The sequence below is a fragment of the Muntiacus reevesi genome, unplaced genomic scaffold, assembly GCF_963930625.1.
Source record: "Muntiacus reevesi unplaced genomic scaffold, mMunRee1.1 SCAFFOLD_155, whole genome shotgun sequence".
Lineage (NCBI taxonomy): Eukaryota > Metazoa > Chordata > Mammalia > Artiodactyla > Cervidae > Muntiacus > Muntiacus reevesi.
Window position 1 is genome coordinate 170,076 of NW_027077963.1, and position 19,422 is coordinate 189,497.

Consider the following 19,422-nt stretch of genomic DNA (forward strand, 5'->3'; position numbering starts at 1 on the left):
TTACGCAGCTGTCCAGATTTCCCAGCATCACTTATTGAAGAGGGTTTTCCACACTGTCCATCCTTGCCTCTTTGTCATAGGTTAAGCAACCACAGGTGCATGGAGAGAACAGTCCACATCATGTTGTTGAGTCCTCCTACCCCAGACCTGAGCTTTCCATCTCTTCCAGCGTTTACGGTTTTTCTCATTCAAGCACGTAACAGTAAATGTGCAGGCAGATGGAGGGGAGGGGGCGTGCAGCAGCCTCACGAGAGCCGCTGCCACCAGGAAGAGGAAAGAGGTTGGCTGCAGCAGAACAGGCACTGGGCTTCTGTCCAGGACGTCGTAACAATGTTCTTACACAGCTGCGCGTTTATGTAATACATATGAATGTTTCCTACAGAACTATTTTTCTATAACAAGAAAGCTCTTTGCCCACAGTTACTTCCTCGCTAAAACCCACGTCTTCAGGCTCCAGCTGAAGAGTCTCTTCCTCGGAGAGAATTTCCCGGATTTCTCAATCTACCAATATTTTCAGTGCATGACACTCTCTCCAAGTGTGGTGTTTTCCTTCACGGCACGTACTCTGACCCGCATTACCTGCACTGAACATCTGCCTTCTGCGTGACACTGTTGGGGGCCATGGGGTCAAACCTCTTGATTCTGCTGTTTACAACGGAAACATCAGAGCCCTTTATCAGCTCATAACTGCTGAGTGCATATCTGTTGCATGAACAAATGAAGGACCTGGGAACCTGAGTGCAGGACTTTCCATTTCCCTTACATTTACTGCAGACCTCTCGCACATCAATTCCTCGTTCATCAGCATCTATCCTTAAACACAGTCACTGCAGAGTGTTCCTACTGTTCTGTGTACTCCACACACCCTAACAGCAGGCTACTGATTTCTGCGCCCAACTAACTGATGAAAACACTACCGAACAAGGCCAGGGATGAAATCTCAAGTTGCAGATATACTTCTCTGCAGGATGAGCTCTCAATAACTCATTTTTCCTCCAGCAGTCAGTAGTCTTGGGTCTTATTCTTCACCCAATCACAGGTCCTCTGAAGTCTGTGAAGTCTCTGTGCCCACTCCCATGCTTGGCTCTATAAACAGTCCGCAACTCCAGAACCCTCTAGCCTACCAAGCTGTAGTGTTCTGCAGCACGAGTTCCCAGCCCACTTCACTCAAGCTTTCGAAGTCACTGCTACTCCTGCTAAATTTGCAAACTGCCTGTTCTTCCTTTAAACCCACTAAGGCCTCACCTGATGAAAACAAGCAGCGGAAACAAGACACTTCACTCGTCAGGTCTCTTACTTGCTCTTGTGTCATCTCTCTTGGATCCACCCTAATTCCGCTCAAGTCATACCAGTCAAACAAGAAGTATTTATTGAACCCCTACCATGTGCCAAGCAGTATTTGGTTCCTGGAGACATAACAATCATTAACACAAATCCTTCTACTTCTGTATAGCTAGGGTATGATCAGGCTCACAGAGAATTAAAAAAAAGAAAACATATCTCAAAACTAATGTTAAGATGATCTGACATCAATATCATATTTCTTAAACTGTTTTAGAATATCAACTGACCAACTTACATATCAGGTAGGGTTTGCTCGCATAAAACTTTCATCTCCTCCAGAATTTGCCTCCGTCCTTCCTGCTGGAACATATAAAATTACACTCCCTCATTCACCCACCAAGTTTGTAGCAATACTCTATGCTCATGTACCTTATGAAAAACCAATAGTCCTTCCACACCTCCTAACATGGCTATAATGACAAGTGTTGTAGAGGATGGGGAGAAACTGGAACCCTTGTCTAATGCAGGTAGGAATGTAAAATGGTACAGCCCTGTAGAAAAAGTCTTGTGGGTCCACAAAAGTCAAATTTCGAATTCCCACATTATCCAGCAATTCCTCTTCTAGGTATACACTCAAGAGAACTGAACACCTATGTTCATACAAAGTATGTCTATTCAATGGAATATTGCTCAGTCCAAAAAAAAAAAAAATGTGCTGATACATACAACAACATGAACTTTGAAAACACTGCTTAGTGAAATAAGCCAGACACAAAAGGACAAATATGGTATGATGCAAATTATCTGAAATGTCTAGAATGGGCAAACTCATAGAAACAAAGTAGATTAGAGGCTACCAGGCTGAGGGGGTAGAAGAGTGGGTAGTTACTGCTTAAAAGCTATAGAGTTCATTTAGGGTTATGAGAAAGCTTTGGAAATAGAGGTGATGGTTGCACAACAATGTGAATAGAATTAATGCCACTGAAGTGGACACAGAAGAATGGTTAGAAATGGCAACATTTAAGTTTTGCATCGTTAACCACAATTAAAAACAATAAAAAGGGATGACTTACTAACAAAATACACAATCAACACAGTCATTGAGGATAATCTTAAAGACACCATAGTGAGAAGTCAGACAGAAAGGAGTACACACTGTATGTTCTAACTGGCCCTGCACAGAAAAGTTTGCAATTGCTGGCATGCTGACTCCAGAAATACAATAAAAAAGACAAATATAATCTGTAGGGGAAAGAAAATCCTTGGCTGCCTCAGGCTGCAGGTGGGAGGTAGCCAGTGCTGCAAAAGAGAAAAGGGAGTCCTTGGGATGGCAGACATCTTGGTTGGGTTGCTGGTTACAAGGATTGTATACATTTGTCAAAACTCTAGTAAAATGTGTACTGTGTTGTACATAAATTATACCTCAATAAAACTAATGACAAAAAGCTAATAGACTACAGACGTAATAACACACGACAAAAGCAGGTAAAATACTCATTATCGGAAAAGGATCTTAAAAGGTTACTACCCACCACCCACCAAAAAAACCCTACACACTGCTAGGATAGAAAACAGAAAGGTCAAAGGAGTTTTTCTGCTATCTACTTTGGCAAATTTCTAAAAAAAACTTCCCTTGGAAGGATAAAAACAGGAGAATTATAAAATTCATAAATGCTACACAATGTCTGTCAACCAGCAACACCTACACCTGAAACACTGTAAATAAACTATATTTCAAATAAAAATTTTACCAAAAAAAAAAAAAACACCCAATAATGCGTGACAATGACAACCAAAAGAAAAAAAAATCTCGAAACAAAACCACGATAAGCAACCCATTTACTGTTATCGAGTCAAAATAAATGCATCAGCAAAAAAAACTGCTTTAGCACTACGGGTATAACTACAAAATTACACTATTTAATGCAGCTTCAATGTAAGAAATGATTTCTAATGAAAAATGAAAGCTTGCCTTCTACCGACTCTTTCATCAACTGGATAAAAAGATATCATGGAAAAGTCTGCTTTACTAGAATTCAATTAAATATTCCTTTTATCACAAATATTATTTTATGGGACAGCTGAAACTCTTGCACGATTAGATCAGCATGTATACAAAAGACAAGTATGAAATAAACTTGTAAAGATACAACCGAGTTGCCAGATCTGAATTTTTATTTATTTTTTTAAGATTTAAACTGTTAAAATTCACACTGGGAATTGCATCATTTTGTGCTCCCACCACCAGCTGTAAGCCCCTGGGAACTCAAGATAATTCTCCTAAAGACTCAAATGGTTATCAGTTCTGCAGACACAAAGGGCATCATTCCAATCTGCCAAACACAGCACCTAACCATAAGAAATTTTGGAATGAAAAAGGCAGAGTCCCTGCTCTCAACCAGCTACCATCTGCTGCCACGGAGGCATGATTCTTGAAAGCATGTGTGGGTCCAGGGTGTGAGGGGTCAATCAGATCAAGACCAATTCTTAGTCTAACCCAGCTCAGCTCTCCCAGTGGCCAGCCCCCAAAGGCAGCCAGGACTGCAAGAAAAGGTGCACTGATGCCCTCTAAGACCCAGAAAAGCCAGTGATTTTACACTTGTAAGTTCACCCTTGATTTCCCCCCTCCACCCTGCCACTTCCCAAAGTGGGACACCAACACTCCAAGTCTGAGCAAAACAGACAGTTGGACTCACAGGCTGAAAAGCCAGCACCTGTGGGCAGTGTCTGCGCCTTTGCGCTCCTTTCTCCCCGTGTGATCTAGTCTTCCCACCCTAGTGGGGACTTATTGGAAAGCCTCCACCTCTCTCAAGCATCTGGCTTAAAACTCAGCATTCAAAAACTAAGATCATGGTATTCAGTCCCATCACTTCACGGCAAATAGATGGGGGAAAAATGAAACCAGTGGCAGAATTTATTTTCTTGGGCTCCTAAGTCATTGTGGATGGTGACAGCAGCAATGAAATTGAAAGACCCTGGCTCCTTGGAAGAAAAGCTATGACACGCCTAGAGAGCGTTTTAAAAAGCAGAGATACCACTTTGCAGACAAAAGTCCCTATAGTCAAAGCTATGATTTCTCCAGGAGTCATGTACGGATATGAGAGTTGGACCATAATGGCTGAGCACCGAAGAATTGATGCTTTTGTTAGAGAAGACTCTTGAGAGTCCCTTGGACAGCAAGGAAATCAATCCAGCCAATCCTAAAGGAAATCAACCCTGAATATCCCTTGGAAGGACTGATGCTGATGCTGAAGCTCCAATACTTTGGCCAACTGATGTAAAGACCTGACTCATTGGAAAAGACCCTGACGCTGGGAAAGATTCACGAAATGACGAAGGAGAAGGGGGCTACAGAGGGTGAGATGGTTGGATGACATCACTGACCCAATGGACATGAATTTGAGCAAACTCAGAGAGACAGGGAAGAACAGGGAAGCCTGGCGTCGTGCCTCAGTACATTCGGCCATAAAGACTGGGGCATGACTTAGGGACTGAACAACCACCCCTCTGAGTTCTACGTCTCCAGGGAACCTCCCACTGTGGTCTCCTAACTTTGCAGATAAGGTAGCTGCCTGAAGTTGCAAGAATAACAGACTGCAACCGAAGAAGACTGTTGGAGTTGGGGCTCTGCTTCCAACAGCTGCAAGTTCAGACAAGCCCTTTAACCTGATGCGTAATTCCAGTGGCTCGGCTTCCCCGTCTGTTAAATGGCCCAAGTGTCAGACTAAGTGCTCTTGGATGTTCAAAACAAGACTCACCTTACCCAAAGGCTCTTCCTGCTGACTGCCAGATGTTTACTCTGCTACCTGAGAGAAGCCTCCAGAGACGCGGTCCCTCCCCTCCTCGGCTACTCCTCTCACCTCCACCCCTGTCCTTGTACCTACAAGACCTGTCGTCTCAGGACACGGTGTTCAGCGACCCCCGACCGGGCTGTTGACCACATCCATCTCTCCTGCTGTCTATTCTAACCCACTGAGAACCAGTCTTTCTTCTATCCGATCCGTTCCCCAAAGTGCTACGTGGTGGTTTCGTCCCTAAATCGTGTCCGACTCTTGCAAGCCTGTAGACCGCCAGGTTCCTCTCTCCATGGGATTCTCCTGGCAGGAATACTGGAGTGCGTAGCCATTTCCTTTTCCAGAGGAGCTTCCCAACCAAAGAATCGAACCCGGGTCTCCTGCACTGCAGGCAGATTCTTTACCGACTGAGCTATGAGGGAAGCCCAGTCATCCGTGGGGAAGCACCTTAATTAGTGAAGTGAAAGTTGCTCACTCTGACTTGTTGCAAAGTCTGACTCTTTGGGACAGTCCATGCCAGAATAGTGGAGTGAGTAGCCTTTCCCTTCTCCAGGGGATCTTCCCAACCCAGGGATTGAATCCGGGTCTCCCACATTGCAGGCAGATTCTTGACCAGGTGAGCCATAAGCGCTGCGACAGCTATCTAAACACAGTGTAATCCCATGGCTTCTCTGAAATGCCTTGTGAGTGAAGAGCGAACCTCAGGCTCCAGAGCCCGGTTGCTGCCCGCCCTTCCCCGGCGGGGAGGGGAGGGTGCTTGCAGGGCCGGCTCCCCGGTGGGGCTACCCTCACCGCAGCCCTCAGGGCGCGGCCCTAACTCCCGGGCTACGCTGTCCCCACCTCCCCGGTGTAACTCTCACCTGAGCTCCAGCAGCCCGTCTCCCGGTCTCTCCGCGCGTCACCGGGGCGAGACGCCCACCGGAGCCCGCGCGCACAACGGCTTCGAGGACGGGGGGCAGCGCGTGGCGCTGAGGAAGTGGCGGCGACGCCCGCGCGCGCGGGAAGCTGCCGAAACCGACCTGCCCACAGCCACGGAGTGGAGCCACAGGCACGCCCGCCATCCGCTCGCGGCTGCGCAGCCCCAGAGCAGCGGCCCAGGAGGCGCCCGCCCGCCTCCCGCCCTCACGGCGCCCCGCCTCAGGCAGCTTTCCGTCGGTCGCGCGGGGCGGTCCAGGGCCGGCTCCACGGCCTCTCGCAGAACGTGGCGCAGACACCAGGCGGAGAACTTAGGCCGGGCCTCTGAGAGCGTCGGCGGCGCTCGGGGGGCGTGTGAGCTGCGAGCACCGGCCGGCGCCTGGGGGCGGGGGTTGTGTGGGCGGCGAGCCGGACGTGCGCCTGCGCGGGGGGCGTGCGGCCGGGTAGTGCGTGAGGCGTCGGGGGTCGTGAGAGTGGGGAGCGCGGCCCGGCGCACTGGGGCGAGGCCGGCGTGTGTGTGCGGCGAGCCGGCCGGCGGGGAGCGACCGGAGGGGTGAGTGTGAGCGGGAGCCGGGTCGGCGGGGGGTGGGGAGAGGGGTGCGTGTGAGCGGGGAGCGTGAGCCGGGCCGGCGGGGGCCTGGGAGAACGGTGTGTGTGAGCGGGGAGCGTGAGCAGGCAGCGTGTGAGCTGCGAGGCGGGCCGGCGTAGGGTGGGGAGAGGGGCGCGTGTGAGCGGGGAGCGTGAGCCGGCAGCGTGTGAGCGGCGAGGCGGGCCGGCGGGGCCGGGGGGCGTGTGCGCGGGGAGCGTGAGCCGGCAGCGTGTGAGCGGCGTGCCGGGCCGGCGGGGAGCGCCCGGAGGGGGGCGTGTGAGCGGGAAGCGTGAGCCGGCAGCGTGTGAGCGGGAGCGGGGCCGGCGGGGAGAGAGGCCCGTGTGTGCAGGAAGCGTGTGTCGGCAGCCTGTGAGCGGCGAGGCGGGCCTGGGCGGGGCGAGGGCGTGTGAGCCGGATAAGGGGTTCTGTCAGTAGCAGGCCGGCGCCCCGGGGCGCTGTGATCCGGGCCTTCAGCGAAGGGGGCGTGTGAGCCGGAATTGGGGCCCTGGGAGCCGGGAGGGCAGGCGGTCACCATCTGGCCTGAGGGGCGGGCAGCTGGAGGTCGAACCCCGGCCCCCTCCGCGTGGGTCCGGCGGGGCGCCTGGAGAAAGCTATGAGGCTCCAGCGGTGGGCTTGGCCTGTGCGTGCGTCCTGCCGCCACCGGGCTGCTTATTGTTTTTTAATTTGAAGGCAATGACAATATCCTGATTTTCCTACCCTACACTTTGGATTTCGAGTCTAAAAATGACTGCATAATGCCAGGTCAGTCTATAGCCAAATGTTTGTGTCTGTTCCTTCCGTTCTTCTCAGGAGAAGAAGTTTAGAGAGTACAGTTGATTTACAATATTGTGTTAGTGTCAGGGGTGCAGCAAAGTGAATCACTTACGTGTATATATGTATATCCGCTCTTTATAAAAACACTTTTTCCACATGGGCTGTTACAGAATGTTGAGTTCCCTGTGCTATAGAGTTGGTCCTCGATAGTTATCTATTTTAGAAACAATCGTGCGTAGTGTGGCGTGTGTGAGTCCCAGTCTCCCAACAAGTGTATGTTTCTTTGGTACCTGTGCATGTATGTGTAAAAGTGCTAGAGAGGATCAGAGAGAAAGAGGCTGAATTGTGCTGTTTTACCCCTTGGGCCTTGAAAAGATAGTTCTTGAAACTTGAAAGTATTACCGTGTTTGGATTGTCAAGTTGATCTGCAGGGAACATTTCAAGAGACAGGAAAGCATGGAGTGGGGGGGGAGGGGTAGTGATAAATATATGGGCTTATGACAACAGCAGTTTGCTTTAGTGATGTTTTAATAGGGGCTTCCCTGATCGCCCAGTTGGTAAAGAATCCGCCTGCAATGCAGGAGACTACTATAACTACTATAACATTGAGTCCACATTAATTTTATAATTCAGATTTAATTCATGTCACATTGACGGTGATTATTTTCAAGTTCCGATTTTCTGATTTTCGCATTTAAAATTGCCGTCTGAATTACTGATTCAAAACTAAATGGAACAAATATTATTCAGGTTATAATCATTAACAAAAGTATCTTTTTAAATTTGACTTAGATACAAGCAGCATCTGAAGAAAATTGACAGCAGTCCCAAGAGGAGCCTATTGCTTCCTTAAGAAGTCAGATGGAACTCAGAATTAAAGACTTGGGATCTGAACTCTCCAAGATGCAATCTTTTGAAGATTCTAATAAAGCAAAGTTGGAAAAATATAAGCAACACTACCTAGAGGAACTAAAAGTTAGAAAGTCCTTGGAAAAGAAACTAGACAAGTAAGTCAAAAGCTAGAATCACAGAAAATATATTTAGTCCATTAATTTGTGTCTGAAGCCTAATTTTTATAGAGCCAGTTCCTGAGATTAGTAGGAAGTGAAAACTAACTAGATAATCACTGCTAGAGGGCACCCTAAGAAAAATGAGTAATAAGATATCCTGGTAAGTTTTCCTAAGTTTGTCCTGCTTGATTCTACTTAAGATTCTCTCCTTCAAGTTCCCTGTCCTCTGTTTAAAAAATATGTATGTTTTCTAAATTAACTATATCGACTGTGACAAATAGGAATTTGATATTGATTTATTCTTGTTCATGAATTGAAAACACATAATTTACTTTGAAAGTCATGTCACACAAGCATTATTGCACTGGATAACAAGGTTTTACATGTTCATTTTGTCTATATTATAGTTTAAAATCTATGTGTTTTTTTCTTAATCTGAGAAAGTAGCTGTCCTAGGATTCTGGACTCAGTCAGAAGGACATGGCCTTTGTGACTTCTTTTGTAGAACTAGAACTTTGACTAAATCAATGACTCTCATACCTTACAAAAAGATTCTTTTTTTTCCCAAAGAAAGGAACCTTTCTTTTAAAAAAGAAAACTCCTGCAGGGAACCGTGTAACATAAAACGGAGACAAGCATAGAGCCTTGTAGCTGAAGAGCGGCCAGAGGCCCCGCAGCTGTGACTTCTCTGTTCCCCATCCCTGCAGTGACCCCTGTGGGACCTTCCCCGTCTATGGGATATAGTTCGGAAACTCACACTTAGGAGAGAATCCCTCTGGCTAAACATCTTCAGAATTGAAACTTGCTGGGACACTGTTTCTTGTGTGTAAATTTTCTCACCTTTCTGTCTTTTCCTTAAATGGAAAGTTTGAAGAAAATCACAGATGTGTTGTTCTCCTTCTTAACATTTGACTTCAGACTTCTTCCTCCATTTGAACGTGACTTGAACGTGGCGGTGGATTCTTAACCACTAGACCCCAGGGAGGTGCACGCGTTCATTTAAAACAGGGCCTGGGAACTCCCTGGTGGGCCCGTCATTAGGGATCTGGGCTTTCACTGCCAGGGGCCCTGTTCAGTCCCTGGGTTGGAAATTAAGATCCCACAGTCTGGGAAAAAAACAAACAAAAAAACAAACTGGAAACAAAAAAGCAGTGCCTATAGTTGTGTTGGTCATCTTCCCTTTGAAGGAAGAGTATCTTTCCCCCCACAGAATTCAATAAAAGTGGTCTCATTTTGAATGAGAAAAAAAATCTAGCCTGGAAAGATTCCTGAGTTGGTTCTTGGGCAGAAACAAATGAAGAACCACCTAAAACCCCTCCCTGCTGGCCCCAGGGAGCTTCGAGGTGCGTCTGCCTCCTGTTTCTTCCCCCAGAGCCCGCGTGGCAGGTGCTGCCAGCAGAGCTGCTCCTGGGGTGAGGAGGGCTCTGCCTCACACACCCGCCCCAGCCGGCTCGGTCACTTTCCCTCTACTGCTTTTTCTTTATGGACTTCAGACCCGGGTGTGGGAACTCCCCTCGTGGTCCAGTGGTTAAGTCACCATGCTTCCACTGCAGGGGGAACTTGTTCCATCCCTGGCTGGTGAACTAAGATGCCAATGCCATGCGTGGTGTGGCCAGAAAAAAAAAAAAATCGGGTGTGATTTTGATCGCTCATGTCATAGCCCCTCTTGATATCACCTGGAATTTTATTTGAGGGCTAGGTAAGTAAAAGGCACATTTGTGAAAATCAGCACTGGTTAAATCAGTATAAACAGGTTATCTGGTTTCCTTGATGTTTTTTATCCTGGCCCTTTGTCCTTTTGTGAGCTGTGATGGGAGAGGACACACAAACACAGTCAAATGGTATCAGTTAAAACAGCAGCGCACTCAGCCATCAGATTCCCTGCTGTTTTTTTGTTTTTTGTTTTGCCGTTAACTCTACACAGCTTGTGGGATCTTAGTTCCCCAACCAGGGATTGAAGCTGGGCTCTTGGCTGTGAGAGTGCAGAGTCCTAGCCACTGGACCACCAGAGAATTCCCAAATCCCCACCTGTTTGATGGCTCAAAGGAAAGCTGATAAGTATTATCAAAGACACAAAAGAAATCTGAGATTGGATCAAACAAAATGGCCATTTCATTCTGCTCCCATGTAGTCAAGGTTTTTGTTGTTGTTGTTGTATTCTAATATTTACTTATTTAGCTTCAGCAGCCTTCCCTGCAACATGCGGGATCTTTAGTTGGGGCGTTCGAACTCTTAGCTGTGGCATGTGAGATCTCGTTCCGTGACCAGCAGTGGAGCTGGGTCCCCTGCATTGGGAGCTTGGAGTCTTAGCCACTGGACTACCAGGGAAGTCCCTCAAGAAGTATTTTTGAGCACTTATTATATGCTAGACCACATGTAGAAGCTCAGAAGGTAAAATGAAAGCAATAGAATATCTCTGTGAAATGAAAGCTATGCAAGAATATTGATCCACATGGCAAAAGTCTGGACACAGCCTTTTCAATATGAGATTAGTTAAGGTCCATATAGTCAAAGCAGTGGTTTTTCCAGCAGTCATGTAAGGATGTGAGAGTTGGATCATAAAGAAGGCTAAGTGCCAAAGAATTGATGGTTTTGAACTGTGGTGCTGAAGAAGATTTTTGAGTCAAAAGGAGATCAAACCAGTCAATCCTAAAGGAAATCAACCTGGAGTAGTCACTGGAAGGACTGACGCTGAAGCTGAAGCTCCAGTACTCTGGCCACTGATGGGAAGAGCCAGCTCATTGGAAAAGACTCTGATGCTGGGAAAGATTAAGGCTAGGGAGGAGAAGGGGACAACAGAGAATGAGATGCTTGGATGGCATCACCGATATGACATGAACTTTGGAACACTCTGGGAGATGGTGCGGGACAGGGGAGGCCTGGTGTGTTGCAGTTCATGGGGTTGCCAAAAGTTGGACAGGACTTATGACTGAACAACAATAAATTAATAGATCCACCGGATGAAATTGATGCATCATCATAACAAAGAAGTTTGAGACATCGTCATACTAGCAGTTTAGCAGATTCACGCCCACCTTCCAGTGAGGGCTACTAGAATGGTCAGTCCATACAGCACAAGGAAGAGTAGTCCCCACTCGCCACAAATAGAGAAAGCCTGCAGCAACGAAGACCCAGCACAGCCAAAAAGAAATAGATTTTTTTTTTTTTAAAGAAAATAGGTAACAACTAAAAAAAAAAAAAAGAAAAAAGGTGAAAGAATGTCCCCTTGAGAAGGTGAATTCTGCTCAGTTTTGAAGGATATAGAGACCAGCACATCCAGTAGACATTTGTTGAGTATTTACAATGTGTCAGCCGTGAGACCACATGCTAGGTGGGGAGCCAGAAGATAAACACACATATAAGTAGTCCACCTTCAACTCTGATAGTGTATAACCCAGGCAGAGACGTTCCACAGCCAACAGCTGCATTTAGTGTTCAGAGGCAGCAGTAGAAATGTGGTCATTCAAGTTCTGTGCCAGGTGTGGGAAGCATGCTTGGAACTAGAGCCCCAGGCCTGCTTCTCTAGCACATACTGGTGACATTTTGACCTACAAGTATCTCCTGCGTTGATTTCTTTCTGTGTGAGGTCAGGTGAAGCACAGGCAGAGAAAAGAGTTGGGAAGTGTGCAGCTCAGTGAACATGCATTGCAAGCGGCCCTGGGCCCCAGCATCTTGCATCCCTCCTCAGGTGCCCCTGGGGTCCCTCTGGCTCCAGCAGTTGCCACTGTCTTGATGAGAACAGCAGAGATTTGTTTGCCTGTTTCTGAACTTCCTACAGGTGGACATACACACAGCACATGCTCAGTGCATACTCTGGTTCTCTTACTCAGTATCATGTCTGCAGTCTGTGTTCAGAGAGTGCAGGTCAGTGTCCAAGCACTGTCTCTGTCAGTGCTTTTGTTTCCCCTGTTGTCGTCTTTCATTGTCTGACTGAGTCACAGTTTATTTACCCATTTTCTTTAAGTACATCTGGATCATTTCCGGTATTCTTTTAATAAATTATGTTTTTGCTGAAAAAAGAATCAAAGTGAAATGAAAATGTTTTAGACAATCACACTAAAAGAACTTAACACCAGCATGCTTAAGCAAAACGTAAGTCTCAAAGATCTATTTCAGATAGATGGAAACTTATCCCAGGCAGAAGGTAGGAAATGAAGGAAGAAAGGAAAAACAAAGTGGCAAATATTTGAATAATTTTAAATGAGCCTTGGCTATATAAAACAAAAATAATTTGTAAGGAATTCAAATAAATGATAACCAGGCACAGATTATCAGACAGGCTTTGTGTTGTCCCTGAAGAGGGTGAAACTGGTTGATGTGAAACTTTTAAGCTCCATAAGAAAGCTAGTCTCTAGGGTAAAAAGCATTAGTGAACTGAAGGGGGTCAGCATTGTATAGTGACAGAAGATTCAATTTTCCAAGAGGATATAAATGTATATTCTGTGAGCCAGCAATCCCATTCTTAGGTGCGTATACTCCAGAGAAACTCTTAGGACATATGTGTGAGTGTTCAGAGCTTTTTTCCCCCCGGTGTAGGGGCGAGGGATTTAATCAGGAAAGGAACCTTGGTGGAGGACTAGCCTAGGTGCTGGCATGTTCTCTTTCTTGGTGGGTAGTGAAGGCATGGATATTTCTTTATGAGCTAATGTTTGTGGTCATCAGACGCCTCTTTTCTGCACTGTTTTCTATCTATGCTATCTAATTTCCTTTTATGGAGTTCTTGATAGTGTTTTTTGGTGAATGGCTTATGATTCACTCTTAACTGCCTCACTATATCTTCAGGATTTTAAAACCTTAAGTAAATATTTGAAGAAATAAATGTCGTCAGTGCTGAAGGCAATATAAGAATCTTCCATCTGAGAAATCCCCAAAGGCCAGTGTGTTATCTATGTGGCCTGTCGAAAGCTGTGTTGACCACTTTTCTCAAATTCACAGGTTAACTTCGAGGAATTAAGGACGGTTTTGTGGCTGTGTTGTCATCACAGGCTGGTCTTGCCTCCTCAGATGAAGACAGTGGGTCTTTGAAGTCAGGTAAGAGGCCTTCATGGCCTTCTTTACTTCTCTTTGCGTGATTCTGTGACTTCTGGAATATGATGTTGTACCTGAACAATGCAGCAGGTCTATGATCCCCAGCCGCATGGACTGGGACCATGGACTGCTGCACCTGGGTTTTTTTCTTCTTTGGCTTCCTTATTTGTGAAATGGTTCTGCAAGGGGAAAACTCTCGTGTTTTCGTCTGCACTGCACAAAATCCTCTGAATACCCTGGCACTTCTGGTCACTAGATCTCTGTCGTTTCCCCCACACCAGGCCATTTTGCAACACCATCTGGGAGTTCTGCAGTTCAACTCCATTCTGACACCATGCCCCTGGACACAGCTGCAGACCCCACAGGCTAAGACAGCAATGCCTTCAAACAACAATCTCAAGTCCAGCTTGTCCGCTTTGCTTCTGACCCACTGCTAAAGATCAGAGGTGCCCACGGCCTCCTCAGGTTCAATTAATTTGATAGAGCAGCTCAGAGAAACCCATTACTGGATCAGCAGTTTATTGCAAAGGATGTAACTCACGGTGAGAGGTGCATGGGCTGTGGGCAGAGGCTAGAGCCCCCACGCCCTCTCCAGGGCTCACTCTTCCCCGGTCTCCCCGTGTTCACCAACCCAGAAATTCTCTGAATGCCATCCTTTTGGGGTTTATGGAGGTTTCGTTACACAGTCATGACTGATCCAATGATGGGGCATCAGTGATTGAATTCAACATCCAGCCTTTGAGCTCTCTAGAAGTCAGGGGTAGGGCTGAAAGTTCCAACCTCGAATCTCATCCTTGGTTTCCCTGGCAACCAGCCCATCTCAAGGTGTGGTTCTCAAAGTCACCTTATCAGCATAAACTTGGGTGTGGTTGCTCTCATCACTTAGGAAATTCGAGGGTTTTAGAAGCTGTGCAATGGATGGGAGGAAGACCAAATTCATATTTAAGTCACAATCTCACACATGTCAAGTACTATCTAGTGCTGAAATTACAGTGAACGGTGTAGACAAGATAAAGTGGGTGTGGAGAGATGGGAGAATTTGTTCTTCCCAAGGGCGCTGCAGGTGTAAGGTGCTGGCCAGGCTGGGAGGCTGGTGGAGCAAGCAGGATGCCACCAGCTGAGGCAGCCCTCCGCCTGTCTAAGACAATAGTGCTCTGTGCTCTTGGGACTTGTTAAAATCCTGGTTTCCAGTGGGATCCGTGGCACACAGGTAAGATTTCAAAACAAGTGAAGAAGGTCTGTGATACTTGTCAGCACGTGGAGGGAGAATTCTGGAGGGAGGCCTGCTTTGAGGTGTGGCCTATGGGTCCAGTGGGAAGGTGATGGCGGACGTGCTCCTTAGAAGATGGGCCAACTCCTTGGCTGGCAGCGCCTGCCGTGCTCTGGCCGGATGACCAGTCGAGGCTGCATGTGAGGAGTACTGGGAGGGAGAGTGCAGTGGCCAGCGGGTCTCTCCCTCCCCCACGGGGCAGGAGTTCAAGGTGTCTGACCCGCATAGGCCCCTGGTCTGCTTCCACACCCCGGGAGGGACCTTGGTCAGGAGCAGGTGCATGACTGGGGCAGCAGGTTCCGTTGGGAGGTTTGGGGCTTATGTACCTTTCATGTAGATTCCAGTGAGCCCCCCAGCAACCCCTACCCCTGAAATCCTGTGGCTGATCGTACCCATTACTCAGGTGAGGTTTTCTCATCTGGAGCTAGGCCCTTGGGGAAGCACTTGTGGCCTCCCCTGAGGCTGAAATCTGTTGGTGTCCCACAGCCTGCTGTTGGAGCCACGTGGGAGCTGTGACCTGGGGGAGAGGAGGCTGATGGGGCAGGAGTCTGATAAGGGGGCGGAGTCAGAACAGGGGTGGAGTCTGATAAGGGGGTGGAGTCTGCCCAAGGGAGGAGCCTGATACAGTGGTGGAGTCTGACCAGGGGGAGGAGCCTGACGGGGGAGTTGTCTGATAAGGGGTTGGGGCGTGACAGGGTGGGGTGCAGGCTCAGAGGGAGTCTGCCCAGAGGAGGAGTGTGACCAGGGTGAGGAGCCAGCTTGTCACCTGGCCTCCCTGGGACCTGAAGGGTCCGGTCATTGGTTGCTTTGTCTCAGGTTCCTCTTCCCCGAGGTGGGAAGAAGGCCACTTGGCTTTCCCGACTTGGGGTGTGATCGTGTGACCCTGGGCATGAAGGTGCCTGAGAAAGGCCACGCCCGTGTCATCGCTCCCTTTTCTGTGCTGGAACTCCTGTGAGTCCTCAACTTGTGTCCTCTTCGTGACTGGTGCTTTTCTCTGCCAACCCCCGTTTTGTTTTGTGTTGTTTTTCTCTTCTTTCAATTTTCAGACTTTCCTCAATTACCCAGTCAGTGGGGGGGTCAGTCATAGGCCTGCCTGAGGAGGCTCGGCCAGGGCTGGTGCTCACGGGCGGCCCCTGTTGTGAGAGCCCAGGGAGCCCTGCCCCCGCCCTCCGGGGCTGTGTGCTTCCCATGCGGGCCACCCTCCCGGTCTCCCCCATGGACTTCATCCCTGCCTCCCCGGCCAATCCACAGCATCCATCTCTCCGGCTTTCTAATCTGCCTGCTGGTCCTTCCCAGCGACTCATGCCACGATTGGAAACACACGCTTTGATGCTCCAGGAAGGTGCATGGCACCTGGGGCCAAATGGCTGGGGTTTTGAAGAACATTTCTGCTTCTCAGTCGTTCTGCTCCTTCAGTGAAGGCCATCACACAACACGTAACCAAAAAAGGTTTTTTTGTAATTTTTGCTTGTTTAATCTTTTGGCCATGCCTCTCTGCGTGCTGAGAGCATTCTGCTCCTATGAATAAATATGCACACACAGGAGGCACAAGGCTCGGTTGACCTTGTGGCCTGCCGGCCGTCTGGGCAGCGGGTGGGGACTGGCGATGACCCCCAGAGGTTCCCACTGAGAGGCCACAGCTCTGTGCTCTGTGGGTGGTGAGACGCTGCCCCCTCCTGGCCTGATTTGTCACGTGGACACGTTCCTGGAGACTCATTTCCCCCTGGTGGAGGGAGGACTTGACACTTTGGGAGAACATTTATGAATTGGTCCTAATGTGTGTGATTTCTGGGCGTCTCGTTGCTCTGGGGAAAGTGCTGAGCAGCGGAAACGGTGAAGAAAGGGGTACCATTTCAAGGGGATGTGGGCCTCCAGACACAGACCAGGGGGTCTCAGGAGGGTAGAGGCAGGAGCCCATTCAGGGCAAGGGTGTAGACGTGGTGCTGGGTCACGACCTCCAGTGAGCGGCGAGTTGCTGAGCCCCAGGTGGGGCTCCGCATGCTGTCAGGCACACCTGGTTTCCCGAGTGTGTCCCTGCTGCCCACTCCCAACTGCCATGGCCTTTCTCTTCCCGCCGTTCCCCGCTCAGAAAGCAGCGACAGCCTGTGTGTAGACAGAAACCAGAGCAGGTGGAGAACCTGCATGCAGGCCCCTGCTCCCTGCATGGGGTGCTCAAGCCTTCTGTTTGCTCCCTGTCAGTGGGAATACTCCCTCTTCTCCAGCCGCCCCAGGAGTTCCCACGTGGGGAGAGTGTACAGGGCCGGACCCTGCCCATGATAACCTCACAGGGTCCGGTAACATGGTCATCCTGCCCTAGATGTCCTCTGTGACATGGAACTCAGCATCTTCTTCCCAAGACTCCTGCCTTGTCCTCAGTTTCTGTGCGTCTCTGGCATCACTGTTTCTCCTGGAGGCCTGGTTGGACCCAGCCTCCTCCTCTGATGCTCCCAAGGTCAGGGGCTGCGGGCCACTTTCGGGTGAGGAGGAGAGAGACAAGGTGGTAGTTAGTCCCTGGGACCATGACCCACCTGTGTGTAACGGTCTCTTTTCCTGGCCTGGCCTTGCTTCCTGGGACCCTTTGCCTTTCTCTCCAACTGGCCCCTTCTGGGTGCTTCCCTTCGAACCCGCGTTCTCTCCTGGTCACAGCCCAGGCCGCACCTCCACTCCCCAGTCTGTCTGGCCACTCAGATTCCTGCAGATGCAGAGTCGTTTCTTCTCTGCTTGCAGAGTCCCCATTGCTCCGCAGATGCGGGCAGGTAAGGAGGGAAGAAGGAAGTGCAGGGGTGTAATAGGGCTTGAGGGAGCCTCATGGATCCCTAGTCGACGTCCGCACCTGCCTCTGCCCCCGACTTTCGACCCATGCGAGTCTGAGCCTGCCTGGCTGTGCTGAGGTCCTTGCCTCTGTGTCCTGTCCAGGTGGGGTGCTGTAGTGAGGTGGGGTCAGGCGGGTGGGAAATGACCTTCTGGTCTCTAGAGAACTTGGATTGTTGTGAGGTTATTTCTTTGTATAAAAATCTAGATTTTTGAATTAGTTTTCTATCACATAGCAAAAGCATATTTTGCTTGGAAACACTGAAGCAACACCGAGCGTTTAGGATGGAAAGTCCTTCTCCGAGCCTAGCTGTCTCAGCCCCGGCCCCACGTTGGCCCTTCCCTGTGTTCTTCTGACATTTTCTCTGTCTGTCCCCGAGAGCCACATCGCATCTCTGAATGTGCATCTTCGTAAGCACAAGTGGGCCCAGAGTCTATTTTAAAGAGCCTCACACACCTCCCATTGTCTTTCCAGTTGTCTCCCGGGCTGTGCCCTCAAAGGACGTGAGCGGCTCTAAGTGGTCCGGCCGTCGGAGCCAGCCCGAGCCCTGTGGCGCTGCAGGTGGAGCCCCAGGTTTACTGAAGCAGCCGGTCAGACCCAGTGTGAGGAGCCAGCTCTGCCGCTCGCCGTCCCTGGAAAGCGTGGAGGTGGGTGGACCCCCCTGGGCACCTCCCCCAGTCACTGCTCACATGACATGACACAGGAGGATGGGAGAGGGCATCTCATCGCTGGAAGAGGGGCTATTTGGGGACCTACATTCGGTCTTTAGGTGTCTCTGGGCCTCCCTGTCTGCAGGGCAGTTCTGGCCACGCAACATCCTCCTTCAGAAACGGGGGCCTCGGAGGATCCCCTCTTCACCACCACCCTCCCCTGGCCCTGCAGGAGGAGGAAAGGTTATTCGGCTGAGGGCAGAAAAAGCAGGTGTTGCCACAGCCACGGTCACCCGCGTCCAGCACTTGAACCAAGATTCACCCTGCAGAACTTGGCCGGCTCGTGATGTATGCCTCCAGGGCCCTCACTGAGACTCCTTGAGCTGTCCACCGTGGGAGCCTTCGGGCCTTTCTGTCAGAAAGGACATCCATGGGTTAATCGTGGCTGACATCCTTCTCTTTCTGTTTTTCCAGAGTCTCAAGTCTGATAAAGAAGCCGACATCGCGAAAGAGCCTCAGAATGAATTCTCTGAAGTCCAAGGTAAAGCCTGGCCTTGTGGGGGACCTCAAGGACCTGGCCTTGACAGGGACCGTGGGAGAGGGACCCCAGAGGGATGGGAGCATAGCAGAGGCTCCACTCAAGATGTGGAGACTTTGCAGACAGAAAAGGAAGGTGCTGGGACAGTGAAGTCTGGCTTGTGGGAGCCAGCAGGTGTCCGGAGACCCACTCATCCTACCTGTCCTATGGGCCGTGCTGTTTTCAGAGCCTTGACTTCAGTGTGGATGAGAAGGTGAACCTTTTGGAGCTGACCTAGGCCCTTGGAGAAGGAGATCATGATGGTGGGCGGGGTCCCCAGCATGCAGTTTTGGCCTGCTACCCCCAGGAGCTGAGCTTCTGCCGGTAAGAGCCCTGCTGCGGATAGGCGGGGGCGTGGGGTACGACCTGCGAGGCTGGCCTCGCCCAGGGCACAGGCAGCCTGCAGGATGAGAAAGGGTGCTTCCAGCATGGTCACAAAGGACTACATAGCGATTCGGCCAAGAATACGTTCCGTTTTAATTGGGTTTGGCTCCAGTTGACCTGGATATTCAGGCCATCCGTCTGCTGAACCGGTTGGCATAGAGATTGTTATTGTGTTTTTACTGATGCTCTGAAGCTACAGAAAAGGTTGGCAGTAATTCCGGTCTCCATCCTCAAGACTTTGCATCTCGTTAGGTACCAACAGATGAGACCTCTGACATCAGGCAACTCTGCAGAGGGGCCCAGAGGAAGACTGGGAGGATGAGGAAGGGAGACAA

At 49.5% G+C, this 19,422-nt stretch overlaps 1 protein-coding gene and 1 long non-coding RNA gene across 3 annotated transcripts in view; one reads left to right on the forward strand and one right to left on the reverse strand.

Moving 5' to 3' along the window:
• Positions 1–6,327, reverse strand: part of LOC136155284 (POTE ankyrin domain family member A-like) — a 52,097-nt gene extending 45,770 nt beyond the window's left edge. Inside the window, exons 1-2 of the mRNA XM_065917112.1 lie at positions 5,939–6,327; positions 1,580–1,644 (exon numbers count right to left, since the gene is read on the reverse strand). Coding sequence (XP_065773184.1) covers positions 1,580–1,644; positions 5,939–6,139 — 266 coding nt within the window. The 5' untranslated portion in view covers positions 6,140–6,327. The remainder of the gene's footprint in view (positions 1–1,579; positions 1,645–5,938) is intronic.
• LOC136155286 (uncharacterized) lies at positions 5,455–19,027 on the forward strand. Of its 2 annotated transcripts, none has more exons than XR_010660757.1 (6): positions 5,455–5,694; positions 8,149–8,363; positions 13,302–13,397; positions 17,951–18,123; positions 18,601–18,667; positions 18,891–19,027. It is a non-coding gene; the product is annotated as an uncharacterized lncRNA (long non-coding RNA). The 2 variants fall into 2 exon arrangements; XR_010660758.1 differs by lacking the exon at positions 5,455–5,694 and adding an exon at positions 7,152–7,344.
• The last annotated feature ends 395 nt before the right edge of the window (positions 19,028–19,422 follow it).